This window comes from Botryllus schlosseri, chromosome 1, assembly GCF_051294905.1.
Source record: "Botryllus schlosseri isolate E-star chromosome 1, Bs_hap1, whole genome shotgun sequence".
NCBI classification, from domain to species: Eukaryota; Metazoa; Chordata; class Ascidiacea; order Stolidobranchia; family Styelidae; genus Botryllus; species Botryllus schlosseri.
This window is the reverse complement of record NC_137236.1, coordinates 41,793,810-41,814,255: the sequence shown is the minus strand read 5'-3', so window position 1 is coordinate 41,814,255 and position 20,446 is coordinate 41,793,810. Positions and strand designations below refer to the sequence as shown.

Here is a 20,446-nt window from a genome sequence, read left to right as displayed (position 1 = left end):
ATAGGTAGACTACGTAATCAACAGAAAGAATCATGGGATTTGGAAATAACAATAATCACCACGACAGCATGAACGGTTTTGCTCAAAAAAATCGTATTCAAAGCTACATTGCATTCAGCAGTTTTCAGTTTTTCGTCTTGCGGTGACACATTCTTGACCACCAAGAAAGGACGCCAATACATATCTGAGAACTTTTGCAACTTCATAATCCTAAATTTAGGAACAAATTATGGGTCAAACTCTATATTTTCCATGTGCACATTACGAAATGTATGCATAAAACAACATATAGTTTCATACAAGCGCATGTAATTTGGCCTTGTACTTGGGCATACCATCTGTGATTTTTCTTCAGATAATAGCCATCTGCAGCAATCATCAAATATGGAAAATACTTTCAAGGTGTTATTAGGTCATCCTTTACCGTGTAGGGGCACTTGACTTCCAACCAGCTACGCTAGGGATGTCAAAAGACAACAAATCAAGACGACGTTTCTTTCGGTGTCCAATGTAAGCAATGGATCACTAGGACGAGGTTTTGGCGCCACCAAGTGTATGAATGTCTCCCATTCTACCAGCTGATCGAGGTTCATGCTAGGGGTCCGTTCAAGATGCTTCGTCTATTTAATTGCGGGAAGAGCATGCGTAATATTAATATTATTCGTTAAGTTATATTTTTCATCTGAACAAATCACACACAATATAGAATGCGATAAGACACAATGCGATGTAATGAACAGATATTATGAGGATATCGAACGACACGCAGTTGTGGCAGCCCTCGTGCGCCCCCTATCTGGGTTGGCGCCCTTGCGATGCTCTAGTGATTTCAAGCTTGGCGTTCTTCATATGTTTGGTCTCGTCGCTGCTGGATTGTTGAGTATACGACTGAGTGAATAAACTTCCTATCCTATCTGAGCAAAGGCCTCTACGTTGGCGAGCACCCCAGGACCACCTCAGTCGTTGATTTCCGAGGCCAAACAGATCGAAGAAGAGATCGAGTCGCATCAACTAGACGTGCTACGAACGAAAATTGAATACCTCTGAGTGAGAATGACCAACAACGAAATGAAAGCAGAGTTTCGGGGCAGATCGAGCGCATCTCAGAAAAAATTCTACTTGCTTTAGAAGAGATGATCGACCGAAAAAGGCAGGCGTGGGGGACCAGAATTCTTTCGTTAATTAGAGAAATGCAACGGACGGTACCGGAACAGACTATAGTTCTGACGACAAGGGCAGTGTTGATCGTCCATGTGTTTCTGCTCTGAATGGGATTAATTCCGACGATCCAATAGTTTCGAGCAGCAAGAAATCAACCGAAATACCAGTGCCTGGTAAGCCTATTCATCTGGACTCGAAAACGCCAACTGTTCTACCTAATAAGTTCAGCGCCGAACAACGGACGTTACGGACATTCAGTTCAGCTCTTTAATTACAATCGCTAACCTGCAAACACCTAACGGCATTGTCGCAAGATCAGAGCCAACGCATGCTCGGCTCTAGATGCAATAGTTACCCAGCGATGATATCTTTCGTACCAGGCCTGTTGCGATTGTGTAGGCAAGCGATAATATCGTGTGCGCCACTGCAGATGCAATAGTGCAGGCAGCGATGGTACATTTTGCACCGGGCCTACTGCTGATGTAATTGTTCATTGTTCATAATGCTCAAGCGAGTGAAACTATGGGCTTGTTGGAGACGCGATAAATCAGGCAAGCGTCCCAAGCGATGATTGCCGAGCGCATGGCAATCAATGACATAATTTCGCGGTCATCTCAGCGGGAGATCGCGTCGCGTTACATTGTGCACAGACAAATATCGCTAATTGGCAACGCGCTTGTCGCTAATTGGCCGCGCGCAATGGGTTACCTCGCTCACATGAGCGGCAGCAGCCAGCAGGTAATGTCTTAAACGGAAATACATTGCGATTCGTTATAAATCACACAATCGGCCTTCGTTACCGCATCAGAATGCTCTGTGTCAGTTCTGGTTGTGAATGATTAAGATCGTGTGGTTGAGATACCCTCTGGCACTTTTGTTGGCATGATATGCCCTGCCGAAAACTTTCAAGATGTACATGGAAAAGTTTCCGGCATTGTCAGTATAAGGACGAGTGAAGATGAAGAGGTGCCCCCGGGTGAAGCGAAGTCCTATTTAGGTGAAGAATCGAAATCACAAACAGGCGAATTTCCGGGTCATCTGAGTTCCATGTTAGATGGGGTTCAGGACCTAACTGAGAAGCAGGAGTCGGCAGTGCGGGATCTCTTGACTAAATTCCAGGATGTTTTCATTGGGCCGGATGGGAAACTCGGACAGACACAAGTTTTGCAGCATAGAATCACTCTCACCACAGAGCAGCCTGTCAAAGTACGTCCTCGGCGCATGGGTTGGGAGAAACGCAAGTTGGCTATTAAAGAAGTGGAAAAGCTGAGAGCACAACATGATAGAGGAGTCTGATTCACCTTTCAATGCACCAATTATGCTGGTTCCTAAAAAAGATAGTTCGTGGAGAAATGTTCTGGATTACAGAAAACTGAATAACGTGACGGTCAAAGAGCGACACGTTACCTCGAGTAGAAGATATTCTTGATTCGTTGGGAGGCGCCTCGTGGTTTTCATGTTTGGACTTGGCAAGCGGTTCTTTCCAAGTCACGATAGATCCTAAGGATCGCCCCAAAACAGCTTTCAGTGTTCCAGGTCATAACCATTACCAGTTTACTGTACTTCCCATGGGTTTGGCAAATTCGCCAGCTCTGTTTCAGAGATTGATGGGGAAAGTTCTTGCTGATGTATTATGGTCGCCAGCCCTGGTTTTCCTGGATGATGTGATGGTCACAGTTCTTTTCGGTGTTGATCTTTTTGAAGCCACGGCCCTTTCTAGTTATTTCCATTCCTTGTGAGTGCTTTCTTAGTTATTTCCATTCCTTGTGAGTGCTTTCTTTCGTCGGGTCTTTCAATAGGCTTTTTTGTCGCCGTACGGACGGCGACGGCGGGGATGCTAGCTCATTGATCCACATAAGAATAAGAGCTCATGGCATGGACCCTGATGTTGCCACGTTCATTTGAGCGCTAGACGATTAGTTTTAAGTAGTCGTTCACAACTTCACCGGACAGCTACTCATTCGGTAACAGCGTTGAAATCTTGCCCGTATACACGGCCACGTCCAGAGCTGGCTCGTCTAACCATTGTTCTGTTCCACGTTTTCTTTGTGTTATCCTTTTTCGGATTTCACCATACATCTTGATCCGATCGAACTTAGTGATGGCGTTCTTATCCATGCTAAATATTGCTAAAGAGAGGGCAATCTGAATTTTTCCATTTTTGCATCACGCAATGGAGTCACACCTTTCTTGATGTTTGTTTAAATCGCGCATCACCTCTAGCCCTTGGGGCCCCGTAACTCGTATTACAGAGTGTAGCGCGCTGCCCAATAGAGAGGCGTGTTGCCAATTAACGAAAAGCGTGTTCCCAATATCTCTGAAACCTGTTCCGTGCCTATTAGTCCTAATTTTCCTGACAGAGTAGCATAGAGTGCTGAAGAGCAAATGATACAGCCACAAGCTTAGGACTTTGTGAAATATACATTGGACTGGCAAAGAATATATATATTAACTATTACTTGAGAAATATATTCACCATTGTTTTACCTGCTTGTCAGTTCATTTCGTTTTCGTGGTCGTTACTTTTTTCAGTTTGAAATGTAGCCTACTTGATTTGGAAATTATATTTCAATGAAGTCGACTAATTTCCAGCTAATCCGTGTCACACCTTTTTTCGTTAACTGGCGATGTCTATATCCAAACCCTACCATATACCCTTGTCAAGATGTAAACGGGTGGAAAAAGTATCCCTGCACCTGCAGATATGCCTTGAACACGATTTTTGGACATGTCGAAGTTATGAATTTGGCCATCCTAGATACTGTTATATTAAAATAATGGCAGATATTTCTATTTGGAAGAAATCGGCCCCTACTGGTTGAAATTGAGTTAAATTTGTTGCGAATCGTTTTTTAGGCAACTTGACGATTTAATCAAGTAGGGAGAAAGATTCGGAAAAAAAGTTTTTTCGAACAACCCCAATTTACACTGTACAGCGAGCAACCTGATTCTGGCAAAAACAAACTGCATTATACGTCACATGTAACGGTTGATGATTCCAGCGCCGTTTTTCAGTAGCTGACATCACAATGATATTATAAATCATCTCAGCAATTTATTATGGTTTAGTTCATAAGCTATTGACCTTCTGAAGTAGGGCATATCATTTTTAGTGAAGTCTAATTTTTTATCAAGTGAAATATATTCTGCGAATTTACAGACAAATACTCCACAATCATCGGAGTTAGATTGTCGTGGAACTGATGCCACGCACTCCAGTTCCCATTCTGAAAAATCCAATGCCGACCTTTTTTTCGAAAGATGTTCCTCGAGCAAGTATTTTTTAATAGTAACTAAGCATTCGAAATTTGTTTCCAACTTCGAATCATAGTAGTGTATTTTATTTAGGCGGAAATCCGCGACCGCAAGGGTCCAATGCACTTCAAGATGAATTGGAAATAGGATAATGTCCTTAGAAAAATTATCCACATCACTTGTCCATCGCTTAATGGATTCGTAGCCGTCCGTACGCAGAACTACATAAAAACAAGAGCTCATGGCGCGGACCCTGATGTTGCCACATTCATTTGAGCGCTGGACTATTAGTTTTAAGTAGTCGTTCAAAACGTCACCGGACAGCCACTCATTCGGCAACAGCTTGGAAATCTTGCCCGCATACAATTCCACGTCCAGAGCTGGTTCGTCCAACCATTGTTCTGTTCCACGTATTCTTTGTGTTATCCTTTTTCGGATTTCACCATACAGCTTGATCCGATCGAACTTAGTCATGGCGTTCTTATCCATGCTAAATATTACTAAAGAGAGAGCGATCTGAATTTTTCCATTTTTGCATCACGCAATAGAGTCTTTGAAAGAATCACTTGAAACGGGACCGGCATTTCCACTCAGCATAGCCTTTTGACAGCGCTGTAGCTGTCGTCTCGCAGAGTAGGGAAAACACACTACAAGCTGGAGGTCTTCATTCATAACGAACACACCTTCACGTCCGACATTTTCATTCTGCTTCAGTAGATAGAATCGAATATCGTTGTTGTCTACGTAAGGAGTGGTATTGGTGCACCACACATTGAGCGCATTTCACACCACGATTAGCTATAAATGCTCCCGTGCCGTTGCGCGTGCCGTTGCCACCGATTCCACTCTGGTTCACACAAACACAGTTGGCATGAGATGATATCATTCTACCATGGCCAACATTTTCAGGTAGTCCAGGCCTGGATTCCCTGTTGAGGGTACGGGTAGTTAGCCATATTCACTTAAACTATAGATTACTAACCTTCCAAATTGGCCTGAAACTCGTATGGCTGACTTCTCCGTTATTCTCTGCTGTTTCGAAATGTATTTCGCTACGCCCCGAACTCCGCTTTCAGGATATTATAACTGTCTGCTTCGTCATCCCTTGAACTCGAATGGCTGACTTTTCGGTTATTCTATTCGCTTACATAGATTCTGATCTCAGCTTGATATGTTGCCTTTTAATTGTTATTTAGCTCGAAAGTTTATATGTTCCGCCGTCTACACGTTTTAGAGTTGCGTATGCGCGTGTCTATAAAGGTCGATGACCGAAAGCTTTGCTCTCCGCTTCCTCCGCTATCTCTGTCTTTTAGGAATCAGGATTTTTGGTCCTCTCCGTCGTCTTCGTGTTTTAGGGTCCGTTCTCCGCTGTCTCCGTCTTTTAGGGCTGCCCCAGAAAACGCCAGCGGTATTGATGAGCCTGATCATTTATCGGGTATCTGAATGGTTTGATGCTATCACTCTCGTGACGATTGTCTCTATTGAGCTCTATAGTTAGAGTGTCCGCCAGTCACAGCCGTCACCGATAAAATATTTGGATCATCATACTGGACAAATCAACTTTGCAATTCTATACCCAATCCGTGATCGTCGCATTTGGCTTTTTACTGTTGCATTTGTTGCAATAATTTCCTGGTTCTCCCTCATCTGTGCAGAAAATAGTTCAAAATAATCCTTTTTTTGCTTGATTCACATCAATGTGACATGGAGAAACTTGCCAGTCTCATCAAGTAGAAGTTGACCATAGCCGATAGCCTTCACAAGCTCGTGCAGGATGATCGAATTGTAACTCTACATCAGAGGTCTCAAACACGCGGCCCGCGAGAGCATTTTGTGCGGCCCGCGACGGCATTTTGGAATTTCCAGTATTCGACAATATATTCAAGTGTCATATATTTTTTTAGATATAAGAGCTTAAAGTTCAATTTAAAACTACTACAAAAATCACTGGAATCTGAACAAACTTCACTATCACTTCACCATCACATCACTTTTAGAAGCTACCATGCGATAGAAGATCAGCTATTACGTCACATTTCTAGTTCATGCTGATAGAATATTACCCGTTGATGATTCGTGACTTGAAATTGTGATTTGGTTTGGTGCGACCTCCTCATCAAATTACTGGGTTTCGGATTGACTGGGTGATTATATAAAAATGACTCGAGTTGAGTCTGATCAAACGTTAAAATCAGACAAGGACATGCGAATCGTAATGGTGACCTGTTAATCCTACGGGCGCAACAATCTATGAAACTGTCATGGAGAATAGTAATATATCAAAAGGTCGTAGCTTGCGCTGCTCAGGGTATATAACTATACAATCAGGTCAGTATGGCAACCATTGGCATTCTAAGACCCCTGTGACGTATAGTTGATTACATGCTGGGTGTTGTTTGTTATCTTTGTCCATGTTATTATCGTAGGCGAGTAGGGTAGCACTGCGCTCTACATCTGTAACACCAATGAATTATTCGCCGATTAGACATTTCTATTACAAGGGTTCTTAACCCGGGTCCGTAGACCCCATCGGGGTACGAAGCACCACACCAGGGTGTGTGAGATGCATTTTGGAATTAGGCCTATATGCTGTGGAATAATTTATTCAACTGGAAAATAGTCTGGTGTGAATGGGCTTTCTGATTTTATTATAGGTACCATCAGAAATTGTGTTGAAAATGGACAGGCTCTATGAGAAATCTCACTGGAAGCACAAGGGGTACGATCGCTAAAAAGGCTAAGAAGCAATGCTATTACTGTGGCTCATTAATTATTATATTCATGATGTTATTGATATGTTCCAATAATAATCAAAGGCAAAATCTAACGCTGATTTAATTTGACTTTGGCAATGACAATAGCCTATATTTATCACGACTTGAACAAAATCAGGGTTAGGCTACACCGCTGAAATGCTCTGATATCAGATCAATCTTCAGTATATTTTAAAATATACTACATAACATTGTGGCACGCCGAAGGTCTCATAGTTGCACTATTATAGGCTTAACATATTTTGAAAATGCAAAAAGAGGACACTTTTTCAGAAATTTGCAAGATACAAAACCGGAGTAGAATTCTCAAAAACCGGTGAATTTTTCCCACTTTGCGGTCGGTTGACTAAAAACGTTTTTTACTCTACATTGCCAGGTGGATGACTAAAAAAAAAAAAGGTCTTCATTTCGCTCAGAGCTGAAATCACCGCTTTTCCTCCGAAATACCCGCCGGAGCTTCACTTCTGCGCTAATTTGCGGCATATCACTCGCAATTTCCTCTATATCTGACCTCAATTTTCAAAAAAGAGGACAAAATCTCAAAAAAGAGGACAAAAGGGCGTCCTCCGAGGACACTTTCAAAAAAGTCAAAAAAGAGGACAAATCCTCTTAAAAGAGGACGTATGGTAAGCCTACACTATTATAACCTGACAGTTTTACGATGTCATGATGCATATCCGTGCTTCAACGAAGTAAAGTGATAAGAATGGACAGTGGACACCACTTGCTCATATATGTACTCGAAGATGTATGTATATATTCAAAGAAGTAATGAAACACGTCAACTGTGCCCCAGTGCAGTGTTGGGATGACTCGAGTCATGACTTGACTCGAGTCACCTTTTTCGTATGACTTGACTCGAGTCACTTTGCTAAAATGACTTGACTTGACTCGGCGCATCAGAAATGTGGATTGGCTCGTCACTCGGAGCAAAATTTTCGATAGAAATCACTGTATCTTGCACATGTTCGGATTGTTCGCAAAACGCTGATGTAACCCGTGAGAGCGACCAATCATTCAATGATCGTGCTTTCTACTGAGCCTCCATTGTTCTCTCACTAATAAATTGACCGCAAACGAAGTGATCGAAGCTTGCAGCTTACGTTGTCTTAAACTAGAGTAAAATAATTAAATGGCAACATGTCCATTCATGTTTTCTGTTCTCTGTTCTTACGTCAACCAAACCTCTTGTGTTATTGAAATTGAATTCGAATAGTTTATATAGTCCTGAACCATTGGCGCAAGCAGGAATTGTATCGTCATGTCATTTTGTAAATGGGTAGGCCCTAATGTATTGCATCTTATCAATTCGTTTCTCAATTCTCTATTTTGACTGGTAACAATAAACCGAGGCTATGCAATTACTTACATAGTTTAGCATAGTTCTACGTATATGTGACCGATACAGCGACTTCTTGCAATGACGTAATCATGCCTCATACTTCGACAAGACAACTTGACTTGAATTGTGACTTGACTCGTGACTTGACTTGAGTCGACTTGACTCGAGTCACCTCCAAAAATCGAGTGACTTGACTTGACTCGAGTCGCCTTCGAAAATCGATTGACTCGACTTGACTCGAGTCAAAATGTGCAATGACTCGTGACTCAAAGGTAGTGACTCCGAGTCCAAGTCAGCGAATAGAGGATCGAGTCCGAGTCATGGTATTATGACTCGAGTCCAAGTCATTGTGTCAACTGCTCAGTTTCCAGGTAAAGTCTTCCTAAACCCAGTCGAATCTGAATCTAGTAGTAAAAGAAGATTTTTTCAAGGTGCCTGTACTCAACAGAGTGCCCCCCAGGCCGACAACCAGATCAGTTTCACTTTGTAGTCAGCTGTCGGTCAACAAGCTTCTGCGCACTGTGCTGTGATGAAGCAAGCATACCAGTATTTGAATAGATTTTGCACCACTCTTCAATTTGTGACTTGATGCACTATTCAGTTATTTTAGATTTCACCTGGAGAACTTGACTAATTTCAGATTGGTATAATAAACATTTTGTTAATTATTGAGTCTTGAACGCATAGTATGGCAAACACCTGCACAATACCAGGATGTCACTGGCAGCGGAAATCTAAGGAAAAACGCTCCATCTTCACAATATATAGGCCAGAGTTGGCAAGGTCTGATGAAGAGCGGAGGCACAGACGTGCTTTAACCCAATTCATATTGCATTGGCGGGATCCGTCCAAAGGTGATAATATCCAACATCTACTGCATAAAGAAACCTAAGTTCGACTTGTTTCTTGGTAGTATCAGCAGTGTCTCATAATAATTACTATCTCTACCTTTATAATTGAAAGTAGCCGACATGTTATCCTCTATGTTACCATATTCTATATCGCTTCCACTGCTGCAAGTTGTGTTTATTTTCAGTTTCCAGTATGTCAATACTACAATATCTCGTTCAGTCCGATCATTTCGGGTTATTTATTGCTTGAATTATTGTGAAAATCGTACGAGAGTAATACTGTTACCGATTTTTTGCCCTAAAATATGGGTGGGGGGGTGCGTATTATACATGGGTACAGCAAGTATTATTAAAAATCTCTCGATCAAAAACTTGAAATCACACCTTTCTTCATGTTTGTTTAAATCGCGCATCACCTCTAGCCATTGAGTCCCCGTAATTCGTATTACAGAGTGTAGCGCGCTGCCAAATAGAGAGGCGTGTTGCCAATTAACGAAAAGCGTGTTCCCAATATCCCTGAAACCCGTTCTTGTCATAGAAAAGTAAAATGGGTCTTGTGTTCTACCACGATTTATAGACACTTCTAGATGGTATCCAGCGAATATGGAGAATGACATGAAGAGAAGACGATAACTTTTGATACGAAGAAGATCGGTCACGATTATTATCAGCGGGGTGGGGTGGGGGGTGGGGTTATAATTCACAAGCATCCCATCGGTATATGACCCGATTTCATCTACTTATAATTAACTCAACGAGATTGTGTATCCACTGAAAGTAAAAACATGCCTATTAGTCGTAATTTTCCTGAGAGAGTAGCATAGAGTGCTGAAGAGCAAATGCTACGATTTAATACCGAAATGTTTTCTGAAGAATACACAGCCACAAGCTTCGTTAGGACTTCGTGAAATATACATTGGACCGACAAAGGATGAGAAATATATTTACCTGTGTTTTACCTGCTTGACAGTTCATTTCGTTTTCGTGGTCGTTAATTTCAGTTTGAAATGTAGCCTACCTGATTTGGAGAATATATCTCCATCCTTTGAATGTGCCTATTTCAATGAAGTCGACTAATTTCCAGCTAATCCGTGTCACACCTTTTTTCGTTAACTGGCGATGTCTATATCCAAACCCAACCATAGGCCCTTGTCCAGATGTAAACGGGTGGAAAAAGTATCCCTGCACCTTCAGATATGCTTTGAACACGATTTTTGGTCATGTCGGAGTTATGAAATTGGCCATCCTAAATGTATATCGCAATAGAAGACATCAAGAGGAACGAAAAGTTACTGATGCAGATACTGCAGTCTGCCAACCTGCAGCCCCAAATATCCAATAAAAAGAACAGAACAGGAGTAAAGAAACGCTTAATTGAATATATCTTTCGAACGTTTGCTATTTATCGTTTCCTTGTTCGTCCTAGTAATGATTTCGCATAACTTGCTTTTCATAAAAAATATCCTTGGTATTCTGATGCAGTTAAAACTCGTCACATTGATTTTTATGGCACGGTCATGAAAATGTGTCAACTTATAATTATTTTTCAGGTATTAGCCATGAATCTCCTCAGGGAGTCCACTATGAATGACTATGTGAGAAGAATGCTCTATAGAGTTTCAACTGATAAAGTTTGGTGCGAATTCTTATTGGAGCGCTGAACAGGGAAGAGAGCTTTGTGCACTGAGTTAATACACATCGTATATCGTAGGTTGAACTAGTTGGTTTACTCTATAAATTGTTCAATACAATCTTCCTGTTTAGGTGCTTGTTGCAATATTCATACGACTGTTCCGAAAAAGGGCTACGACATTACAGTCGGATCTGTGTTGCGCCATGAACATCTAAAAACGAAAATCGGCAGACCAAGGTAGATGCAATATTGATTGTCTGTCTGCCTGAATACATTGCGCAGAAAAGATAATGTTTATATTGCGTAACCATACTCATATATTAACCCGTGTTTTACCTGCGTGACAGTTTACATCGTTTTCGTGGTCGTTAATTTTAGTTTGAAAAGTAGTTTATTCGTAAAGTATATCACCATCAATCAGACTTGTACAAACTACCCATTTAGTTTGTTGTAGGTCAGCCAAGTTGCTGATCCTGAAAAGTGAATAGTTGTAGTTCTAGTTGCGGATTTCCAAAATTGAGTGGTTCTAATTCTAGTCGCACGGAAAAAATACTGCTTTTAACAGTATATTCATATTTATTGACTCGAAGAACTTTTCGCGTGCCTCTTATCAAGAGCAACCGGCACGATAAAGGATACAGAACAGAGATGGATTCAAAACCAAATGGCGAATCGTGACGCAATAATGCAAATTTATAAATAACATGAATGGAAATTCAGCCATAGCAACAATGCAGCGTATATAGCAACAAGCAACTTGAAAAGTAGAGCGCGTGAGGTATAAAATACAAATACAATGAGACAATGCAGCAACACAGAGGAAAAAATTGAACAAAAACACGGACGAACAGCTAAGCAACGACAACTAGTGTGAAATTTTAAGATTATACAAAAATTCTTTCTGGCGACAAAGGACCGGGTTGTTTAGTTTGATGAAAGTGGATTCCAAAGCAGTTAAATGAAACATTGATCTACCCTTGGATAAAACTGAAAACATGTCGTCTGAATAGTTCAAGGCGCAGGACGCGTTGTCGATCAAATGCTGGCCAATTGAAGAACTGCTTGTCAACACTTGGCTGTACGATTGGGATTTTGAAAAAATACTAGTTGCCGAACGTCTAGAAAACACGTGTCGTCGTTTTGGGCGAATTGAGATGCCGGTGCTCTATTGAATCATGTATGTGCTATGCAGTCATAGGCGCCGAGTTACGGGGTGGTGGGGCGTCGCGTTACATTGTGCACAGACGAATCTCGCTAATTGGCCGCGCGCAGTAGTTTCGCGTTGAAGGAGGGGTTTTTGACCCCCGAAACTCCCCCGGGCTACTCGTATGGGTAAATGCATAGTATATATTAGAGAATTGTCTGATGTAATGCACTTGGAATATGGTATCTTGTGATCGTTCACTGTTCATCATCTCTCTGTTTACCTCTGTGATTATTTTGCAATTGCTTGCTGCGCTACAAATACGCTTGGTCTTCTGATACAGTTGAGCTTTTCCACATGGGTTTATGACACCGTCGTCATGTGTTAACTTGTCATAATTTTCCAGGCAAAATTAATGACTCCCGTTAGCGGCACATTCTGAAGGGAAATTGTACCGAGGAGCTGCAACTGATCAAGTTTGGAGCGAATACTGTTTGAAAGGTGGAAATGGAAAGAAAAGAGCTCCGTGTAAACTAGGGTCTATACCATATCATCGTAAGTTGAACATGTCACATGTCAAGTCGTCTCTAAATTGTTTGAACACAATCCCCAATTTAGGGGCTTGCTGGGGGGTGGACTGGGATCATGGTTAGTGTGGAACCGTGCTATGTTGCATGCATAGGGTTCTGGTTCTGGGTGTATCTATGTTGTCAATGCTGCCAATGCGGAATACTATTCCACTTGATTAGCATTAGAATTATAGCTACACAATGTTTTCAAAATTTTATTCTTCAAGAAATTGGATTAGAATTATAATAAGAGCATATAGAATTAATTAGCCCAAATTAGCTTAGAATTAGATTACCGGCATTGTGCTGAAATTTTGTTCTAATTAGGGGGCTAGAAACGAAACCCCTACACCACAGGACAAGATCTCATACTGATACTGTTATTCATTTGAATGCGAAATCGGGTCATTGATTAATGTGCGCACGACGTCACCACAGGCCTGAACATCCCGACCACAATAGGCCACACGCCAAGCCTCGAGTCTCTTTGCGTGCTTGCTGTACCTGCCGTTGTTCACAGCCGATTCTCACCATTGGCAACACTTGAAATAATAGGGGGGGGGTCGAACCTTCGAACCCCCTGGATACGCTCCTGCTACTCAGAGTTTCCCGGGGCAGACTTGCCCAACTAGATGATTCCAGTTGTCCAATTACAGATTAATTGGAGTGAAATGCTGGTAATCTAATTCTATTTTAACTTTTGAAATGTTTCCATGCCCTTATTGTAATTCTAATCCAATTCCGTTTACGAATCAAATTTGGACAACATTGTGTAGCTATAATTGTAGTTCTTATTTTTATGCTACTCGGGTAAAATAGTTGGCAGCTATTCCCTGGCATGCAGCCGCGAATAGCAAAAAGGTTGGCCACCCAGTCCCTAGGGTTCTCGCGCTGCATTGGAAAGACAGGCAAGTAGTTAATTACAACTCATGGTCTTCTAGTTGTAACACTTTTCATGTCTTGAATGCTCTCTATTGAGTGATTTCTATACACAGTTCTAAACAAAGTCACAAATTCTGTTATATTTATGGTCTTTACCTTGTGCACGCCATGTCTCATTAAGTAATCTGTAATGTGTGTATCAAGTAATCTGTATTGTTTGCAGCAAGGTATTCCGAATATGCTAACATTTTGAACGAGTAATCCATGTTTGCTGGAATTGATTTCTCGATTAATATTTCAGAAAGAGAATGCAAAGAAAGTAAATATCTTGTCTCAAACTTGCACTCGAGATGGCGAAGATGCTTGGTAAAGTCGTTCATCATCATTAATCCGACCCGTCTACCCGTATGAAGTTGAAGAGGTTACCAGCCACAGGAATGTTGTGTGCAAGTGTGCAGCCGGTTACGAAATATTTTTATAAAGCTCTTAAAAGTCTGCTTTATTCGATGAGTTTTATTACGTCATCGTTGCTACATGAGTATCATCACAAATATTTGTTACAAAAGTGACGATTTCGAAGTGATGTCAAACTAAGTACTGTAAGTTGAAATAAGTAGCGTTAGTTTTGCTTTTAAAACTACAGTAGTAGAAGTGTAAATAGTAAATAACAGTAAGTAGTGCGAGTAGGCAAAATCTATGAAGTGATTTACTACTTACCACCGCTGTGTCCAATTTAGAGACAAAATGTCGCAATGATCAAGTGACCAGAACATCACATTGCATTTGCACTATATTTTCATTGTATCGTTGCTGGGCACACATAAATTGACCGCAAACGGGGTGATCGAAACTTACAGATTACGTTGTCGAAAACTAATACAGTAAAGTCATTTAATAGCGAAATGTCAATTTCTGTTCTCAGTTCTTTCCTTAACCAATGATATATATACCTCTTGTTTTATTGAAATTGAATTCAAATATAGTTGATATAGTCCTCAACCATTAGCGTAGGCTTGAATTGTATCATTTCAATTTGTAAATGAATAATGTATTGCATCTTGTCAATTCGTTTCTCTCTATTTTGGCTGGTAACTATAAATTAAGGCCGTTCAATTGCTTACGCAGTATTGCAGCTCTACGTATAGCCTATGTGAGCGATACAGCGCCTTATTCCCCTTATATTTGACTTATATTCGCTCATCTTCTCTCTTTTCCACTCTCATCTGCAATATGGAATCGTAGTATGGGGAAATGCATGCACAACATTTTTGTGCAGAATTCGAACCCTGCAAAACCGTGCGATACGGCTGATCTCATCTGTACCTTTACGTACCAATTTATCGCCTTACTACCGTAAGCATCGAATTTTGCGAGTTGATGAACTATATCGATTCGAAGTATCAAAAGTTGTTCACAAATATTTTTCCAATAGTCTGCCTACTGTGTTTGATGACTTTTTCATACCTGCTAAACATGTCCATTCCCATTACACGAGATCCTCGTCTAAAGGAAACATCTACTTACCCCCACCCAATAGCAACCTAACTAAGAGATCTATCGACTACTCGGGACCTATCATCTGGAATGCATTACCACCACATATCCGTGAATTGCCTTATAATAAATTCAAAAAAGCCCTACTTGATCACCTCTTGTCGTTACACTAACACTGTTGCCCTACCTCGCCCAGACATTGCTTCATTGATCATTTGCCACCATTGTTTAATTTTTTTTCTATTTTCTTTAACTAAACATTTCTTTACAGCCAGACTGTTCAGAGTCAAGTGTACCTGTTTGATGCTGGTGTGATCAGACTAGATGACCTTCACGGTCTTATCGATCATTCCTATCTAATACCGAATACTGTGCACGCATATTTTCTGTACCACCATCACTGCCGTTTGTTATGTAATTTGGTTCGATGAAAATAAAGACTCTGGCCCGTATTCAAGAATCCTTACTCAGTGCTCAAACTCACTTTGCGTCAAAATTGCGTAACAATCGGTATTCAGAGAGCGCAACTCGAGAATGAGTTTGAGCACGGCTGGAGACGGACTTCGCGGTCTGTCGAGCTCGACTTCGAGCTGTTTGGTATTCAGAGACGATGCGCGGTAGCTGGCGAGCTGAGAATTTGGCTGTCGAGTGTGCGTTTTTCGAGTCGAGCCGGGGGCAGTCTCAAGGCTTTACTCGAACGCTTTGCACTGACTTTTCTGGTAGTATGCTGCGGGATGATGGGCTGTACACATATATTAATCGTATTTATGATCTTAATGGTAAACTATACCGGTATAGAACATTGTAAAGTCCACAGAGTTCGATCATTTTCATGTAACATCTGTCTTTAGTAAGCTGTATAATAGTGTACTGTGTATCAATGAAATGGTAGTTGTGAAGTATGGCAGTGATGTGGTAGTATTCATACAAGCCTTGCTTTTTCGCAGTTTTCTCGATGTGTCTGCCACATGATAATGTTTAGGTAAAGCAAACTATAATGTTGGATTTCAACAGAAACATTTTTCCAGTTACAGTTACAGTATGTCAAAATTAAGGTTTAGTTTGGCTGACAAGAGCCGTCTTATGACTCTTGGCTGACAAGAGCCGTCTTATGACTCTTGTAAGCGCAAAGCTGGATGTACTCGAGGATAAAAGAAATGATGGAAATTCTATCCAAAGGAAAAATGCTGCATGGGAAGATCTTGCCGTTCAATACAATTCCTTCTCGGATGCTCAAAAGGTATCATCCAAGCAGCTTAAAAAATGTTGGAATAACATGAAGGCGAGGTAAGATTTTTGATGAAATTCTAGGAATATGCCGAGGCCAGTTCTAATGCATAGCGTATGCATTTCAACAGATCGAAAGAAGATATAACAGAGGAACGTGCCCAACTGCCGGAGGTCCTTTAACCAAGGCAGTACCAGAGATGTCACAGATGATCCATAGCATGATACCGGAAACAACTCGAGCCACTCCAAAATGAACTTGATTCTGACCAAGTGGTGTTTGTGGACGTTTCCGTAGCAACGACATCTTCAGGTACGGTATTCCATAATAATGGACACTTCATTGATAAAAGCACCATATCAACTCAGTGATCCCCACTATTAGTAGTCAACGGTATTCGCTGTTGATATTTGAGCATCGCTGACTCTGGTAATGTAGGTTTTGCTGCGTGTTGGGTTACCGCTTAGCTGCGACTGCTGTACATACCAAATTTGTGCCTTACCTCCAAAATCGCTCCGAATAATAACTGTAAAACCTTATATTCGCAAACCCGAAAGCTAACACTGACCAGAATTAGCACTGCGCATTGATTGATAGTCATGAGGTTGAGGACTATAGCCAGTCAATGGTGATCAGGGTCTGGGGCATATCCACGATGTGATGTTGACATCGATATTGTTTATTATTAATGAGCGTTAACTAAAATCTGTGTAAATATATACAGATACATATATGTCATGACTAACATTCTGAGCAAAGCTTTATAAGCATATATAAGTTATTTAGAATTTATACGCATTTGCTATGCAATGAGTGCTTTCTATATCATATATCCCAATTTCAGATGTAAGTTTCACGACTTCAAGGCCGGTGGTGAAAGAAACGGAAAAGACAGAGATGCCAAGAAAGAAACCAAAAAGAGCTGAAGTTAACAACTTCATATCGGATGCCATGTTCTTGGAGCATGAGTTGAAAAAAGAAAAGATTAAATTAGAAATTGACTGCTTGCAACAGCAAAGGCTCTTAGTAGAGAAGCAGCAGTCCGTTGCTGATCTGCAGTCGGTACTTGTGACCAAGCAGCTGTTGATAGCAGATGCAAGGCAAAAGCTTGAAGGCTTGCCTTCACCAGTCCCACTAGAAACTGGTCTACCTACTTTATAAAAGCTTTCAATTCAAGATTCATTGCTTCTGCTTGCAGCACCGTGATGCAAATATTTTTTTGTGCCGTTTACCTGCGCATTATTGATGTTACTATGCTTGTACTTGCAGCAATGTGACATGAATGCTTTCCTTGTGCCATACCCATTTAACTGTTAATTATTGATAGTTACTATGCTTGTACTTGCAGCAATGTGACATGAATGCTTTCCTTGTGCCATACCCATTTAACTGTGGATTATTGATAGTTACTATGCTTGTACTTGCAGCAATGTGACATGAATGCTTTCCTTGTGCCATACCCATTTAACTGTTAATTATTGATAGTTACTATGCTTGTACTTGCAGCAATGTGACATGAATGCTTTCCTTGTGCCATACCCATTTAACTGTGGATTATTGATAGTTACTATGCTTGTACTTGCAGCAATGTGACATGAATGCTTTCCTTGTGCCATACCCATTTAACTGTTAATTATTGATAGTTACTATGCTTGTACTTGCAGCAATGTGACATGAATGCTTTCCTTGTGCCATACCCATTTAACTGTGGATTATTGATAGTTACTATGCTTGTACTTGCAGCAATGTGACATGAATGCTTTTCTTGTGCCATACCCTTTTAACCGTGCATTATTGATAGTTACTATGCCTCTAATTGCAGCACCGTGACATCAATACGTTTCTTTTGCTATGCCCGTTTAACTGCATAAGCCTTGACTTGCAACACCGCACCGTGATATTTATGCTTTTTTCGCTATGCTCATATAACCGTGGATTATTGATAGTTACTGTTCCACTTCTTTTCTTTCTACACTGTACCATTTCGTTCGGTTCCATACAAGTGATACCGCAGTTTATTTATTTGTGATAACAAATTAAATTTCTTTCGTAAAGTGGGTTTCTACGATCCGTCGTCTCCGAGCTAGGCCTCTCAGGGAGCCTCGTACATCTCTCGGTGCCTCTACAACTTCTTATGTGGATGACAGAGAGATTTGTTTTATTGTTGATGATGCACCTAAATTTGAAGGGAGTTAAGCGCTTGATATTAAAAAAAATCAAGAAATATATTACCTGTTCTTTCTGGCATAGTTTGTATAACACTGCTGTGAACATCAACCACAGTCATTGATGTGTCGCCCGTAGACCCAGTGATAAGCAGGGGAACACGCTCTTCACACTCCAAAAGTCCTCTCTATAGTTATTCTGGAGGATATTAGAAGCTTGTTCGGCAGCTGTTTGTCGTAAAATCGTGTGGCCTCATTGGCTGCGACTTCACCTTGTGGGAATTTGATGTATGCTGAAGCTGAGCTTTTATGAGATGGCAATACTGTCCAGCTGCACCAATCCACCAACCAACGGTGAGCTGGGACACATGTTCCAGTTCCCCAGCAACAACTTGAAAGCTTCCTGTGGCGTAAAAGCGCAAAACAACAAGGAACTTCAATAACGGGGGCAGGGGCAGGCCTTTGTTGGATGGGCTGGTAAGGTCATGTAGGATCTCCATCATCCACTAACACCGGCTTTCGTAAGCCTATAGCGATCAGAACACAGTTCCTCAGTGATGTATTCCACGGGATTATCAAAATCTGTAAGGTACTTCCGTGCTTGCTGCAGCCTGTTTCCATTCACTTGCATGTAATATTCTAACATATCTATGTCAATAGCTATTTCATCTGAAAGGAATGAAACACGTACCGTATACCTATCTGCCAATATGGATCGGTATCTCGTGCACACTAAACATTCTACTAACTGTCCTCGCGGTGTGATACTGCACACCAAATACATTACTCTAAACGTACCGGGATTCCAACCACCTGGAGGAAGTTGGCCATCAAATTCTAGCCATCAAAAAAAAAATTCGGAACTACTATGTACAACAACGCAGGTATCGGATGTATCACCAGGACCACTCTTCCGGCCATGGCGCGTGGCAGCAATCGGCCACATATGATATTTCGACGTTGGCCGGCCGCGTTGAAATACGAATTAAAGTAATTTCAAATCAATCAGCATACAAATTACCGACTGATTTCGTCGCATCACGTTATTTGTGAAACAACTAACAAAGAATATAAACTCAACTGGCACCTGAACAGAGCTATCTCGCGAAACACTATCGCCGTCGCGAAATCTTCACAGCTGCTAGTTGTCGCTCTGCTGCAAACAAAATATCGCCAAATGCATTTCTAGCCAACAAAACCTGGATTTGACAAAACAAATAGTGTTCCGACACGTGAAACGCCGTACCTCAAAATCTTAATGTCTATTTTTCGATCAAACAGTTGTTTTAGAAAGTAATAGGACAGTCCACTTGGATATCGCTGAAAATCAGTGTGATGCTAGGCTTAACTATAGGCTATACGTATTTGAAATCCATTCCTTGACACAGTGAATAGATTGAAAAATTTTGAATATTTTTCGTGAATAAATTTGAATTTCAATGATTGTTCAGTCGAGCTTATTGGGCCCGTTGGACACCTTGCGCCACTTGGATATCTCTGAAAATTGGGGTGCTGCTAGGCTTAACTATAGGCTATACGTATTTGAAAGCCATTCTTTGACACTGGTTATAGTTTGAAAATTTTCGAATACTTTTCGTGAATAAATTTGAATTTCAATGACTGTGCAGCCGAGCGTATCGGGCCCGTTGGACACCTTGCGCCACTTGGATATCTCAGAAAATTAGTGTGATGCTTGGCCTAACTATAGGCTATATGTATTCTTAAGCCATTCCTTGACACAGGTTATAGTTTGAAAATTTTCGAATATTTTCGTGAATAAATTTGTATTTTTATCACTGAGCAGTCAGGTGTGTCGGGCCCGTTGGACACCTTGCGCCACTTGGATATCTCAGAAAATTAGTGTGATGGTAGGCCTAACTATAGGCTATATGTATTTTTAAGCCATTCCTTGACACAGGTTATAGTTTGAAAATTTTCGAATATTTTC

At 41.0% G+C, this 20,446-nt stretch overlaps 1 protein-coding gene and 1 long non-coding RNA gene across 9 annotated transcripts; one reads left to right on the top strand and one right to left on the bottom strand.

The window, feature by feature from the left end:
* Positions 1-203: 203 nt before the first annotated feature.
* LOC145450112 (myb/SANT-like DNA-binding domain-containing protein 3) lies at positions 204-18,387 on the top strand. Of its 8 annotated transcripts, none has more exons than XM_080328641.1 (6): positions 204-7,816; positions 10,934-11,253; positions 12,567-12,715; positions 13,913-16,392; positions 16,464-16,645; positions 17,178-18,387. In XM_080328641.1, the coding sequence occupies exon 1, from the start codon at positions 2,044-2,046 to the stop codon at positions 2,455-2,457; it is 414 nt and encodes a 137-aa protein (XP_080184767.1). In that variant the 5' UTR covers positions 204-2,043; the 3' UTR covers positions 2,458-7,816; positions 10,934-11,253; positions 12,567-12,715; positions 13,913-16,392; positions 16,464-16,645; positions 17,178-18,387. The 8 variants fall into 8 exon arrangements, with proteins under 8 accessions (XP_080184767.1, XP_080184745.1, XP_080184758.1 ...); XM_080328619.1 differs by having other exon boundaries at positions 204-9,386; XM_080328632.1 differs by having other exon boundaries at positions 204-11,070; positions 11,148-11,253.
* On the bottom strand, positions 18,337-19,296 carry LOC145450158 (uncharacterized). The gene is made up of 2 exons (XR_013918436.1): positions 18,566-19,296; positions 18,337-18,509 (listed from the first exon to the last, which is right to left on the bottom strand). It is a non-coding gene; the product is annotated as an uncharacterized LOC145450158 (long non-coding RNA).
* Between the last annotated feature and the right edge of the window lie 1,150 nt (positions 19,297-20,446).

Excerpts from the sequence above, each read along its gene's own strand:
- LOC145450112 (XM_080328641.1), top strand. The coding sequence starts at position 2,044 with ATGATATGCCCTGCCGAAAACTTTCAAGATGTACATGGAAAAGTTTCC.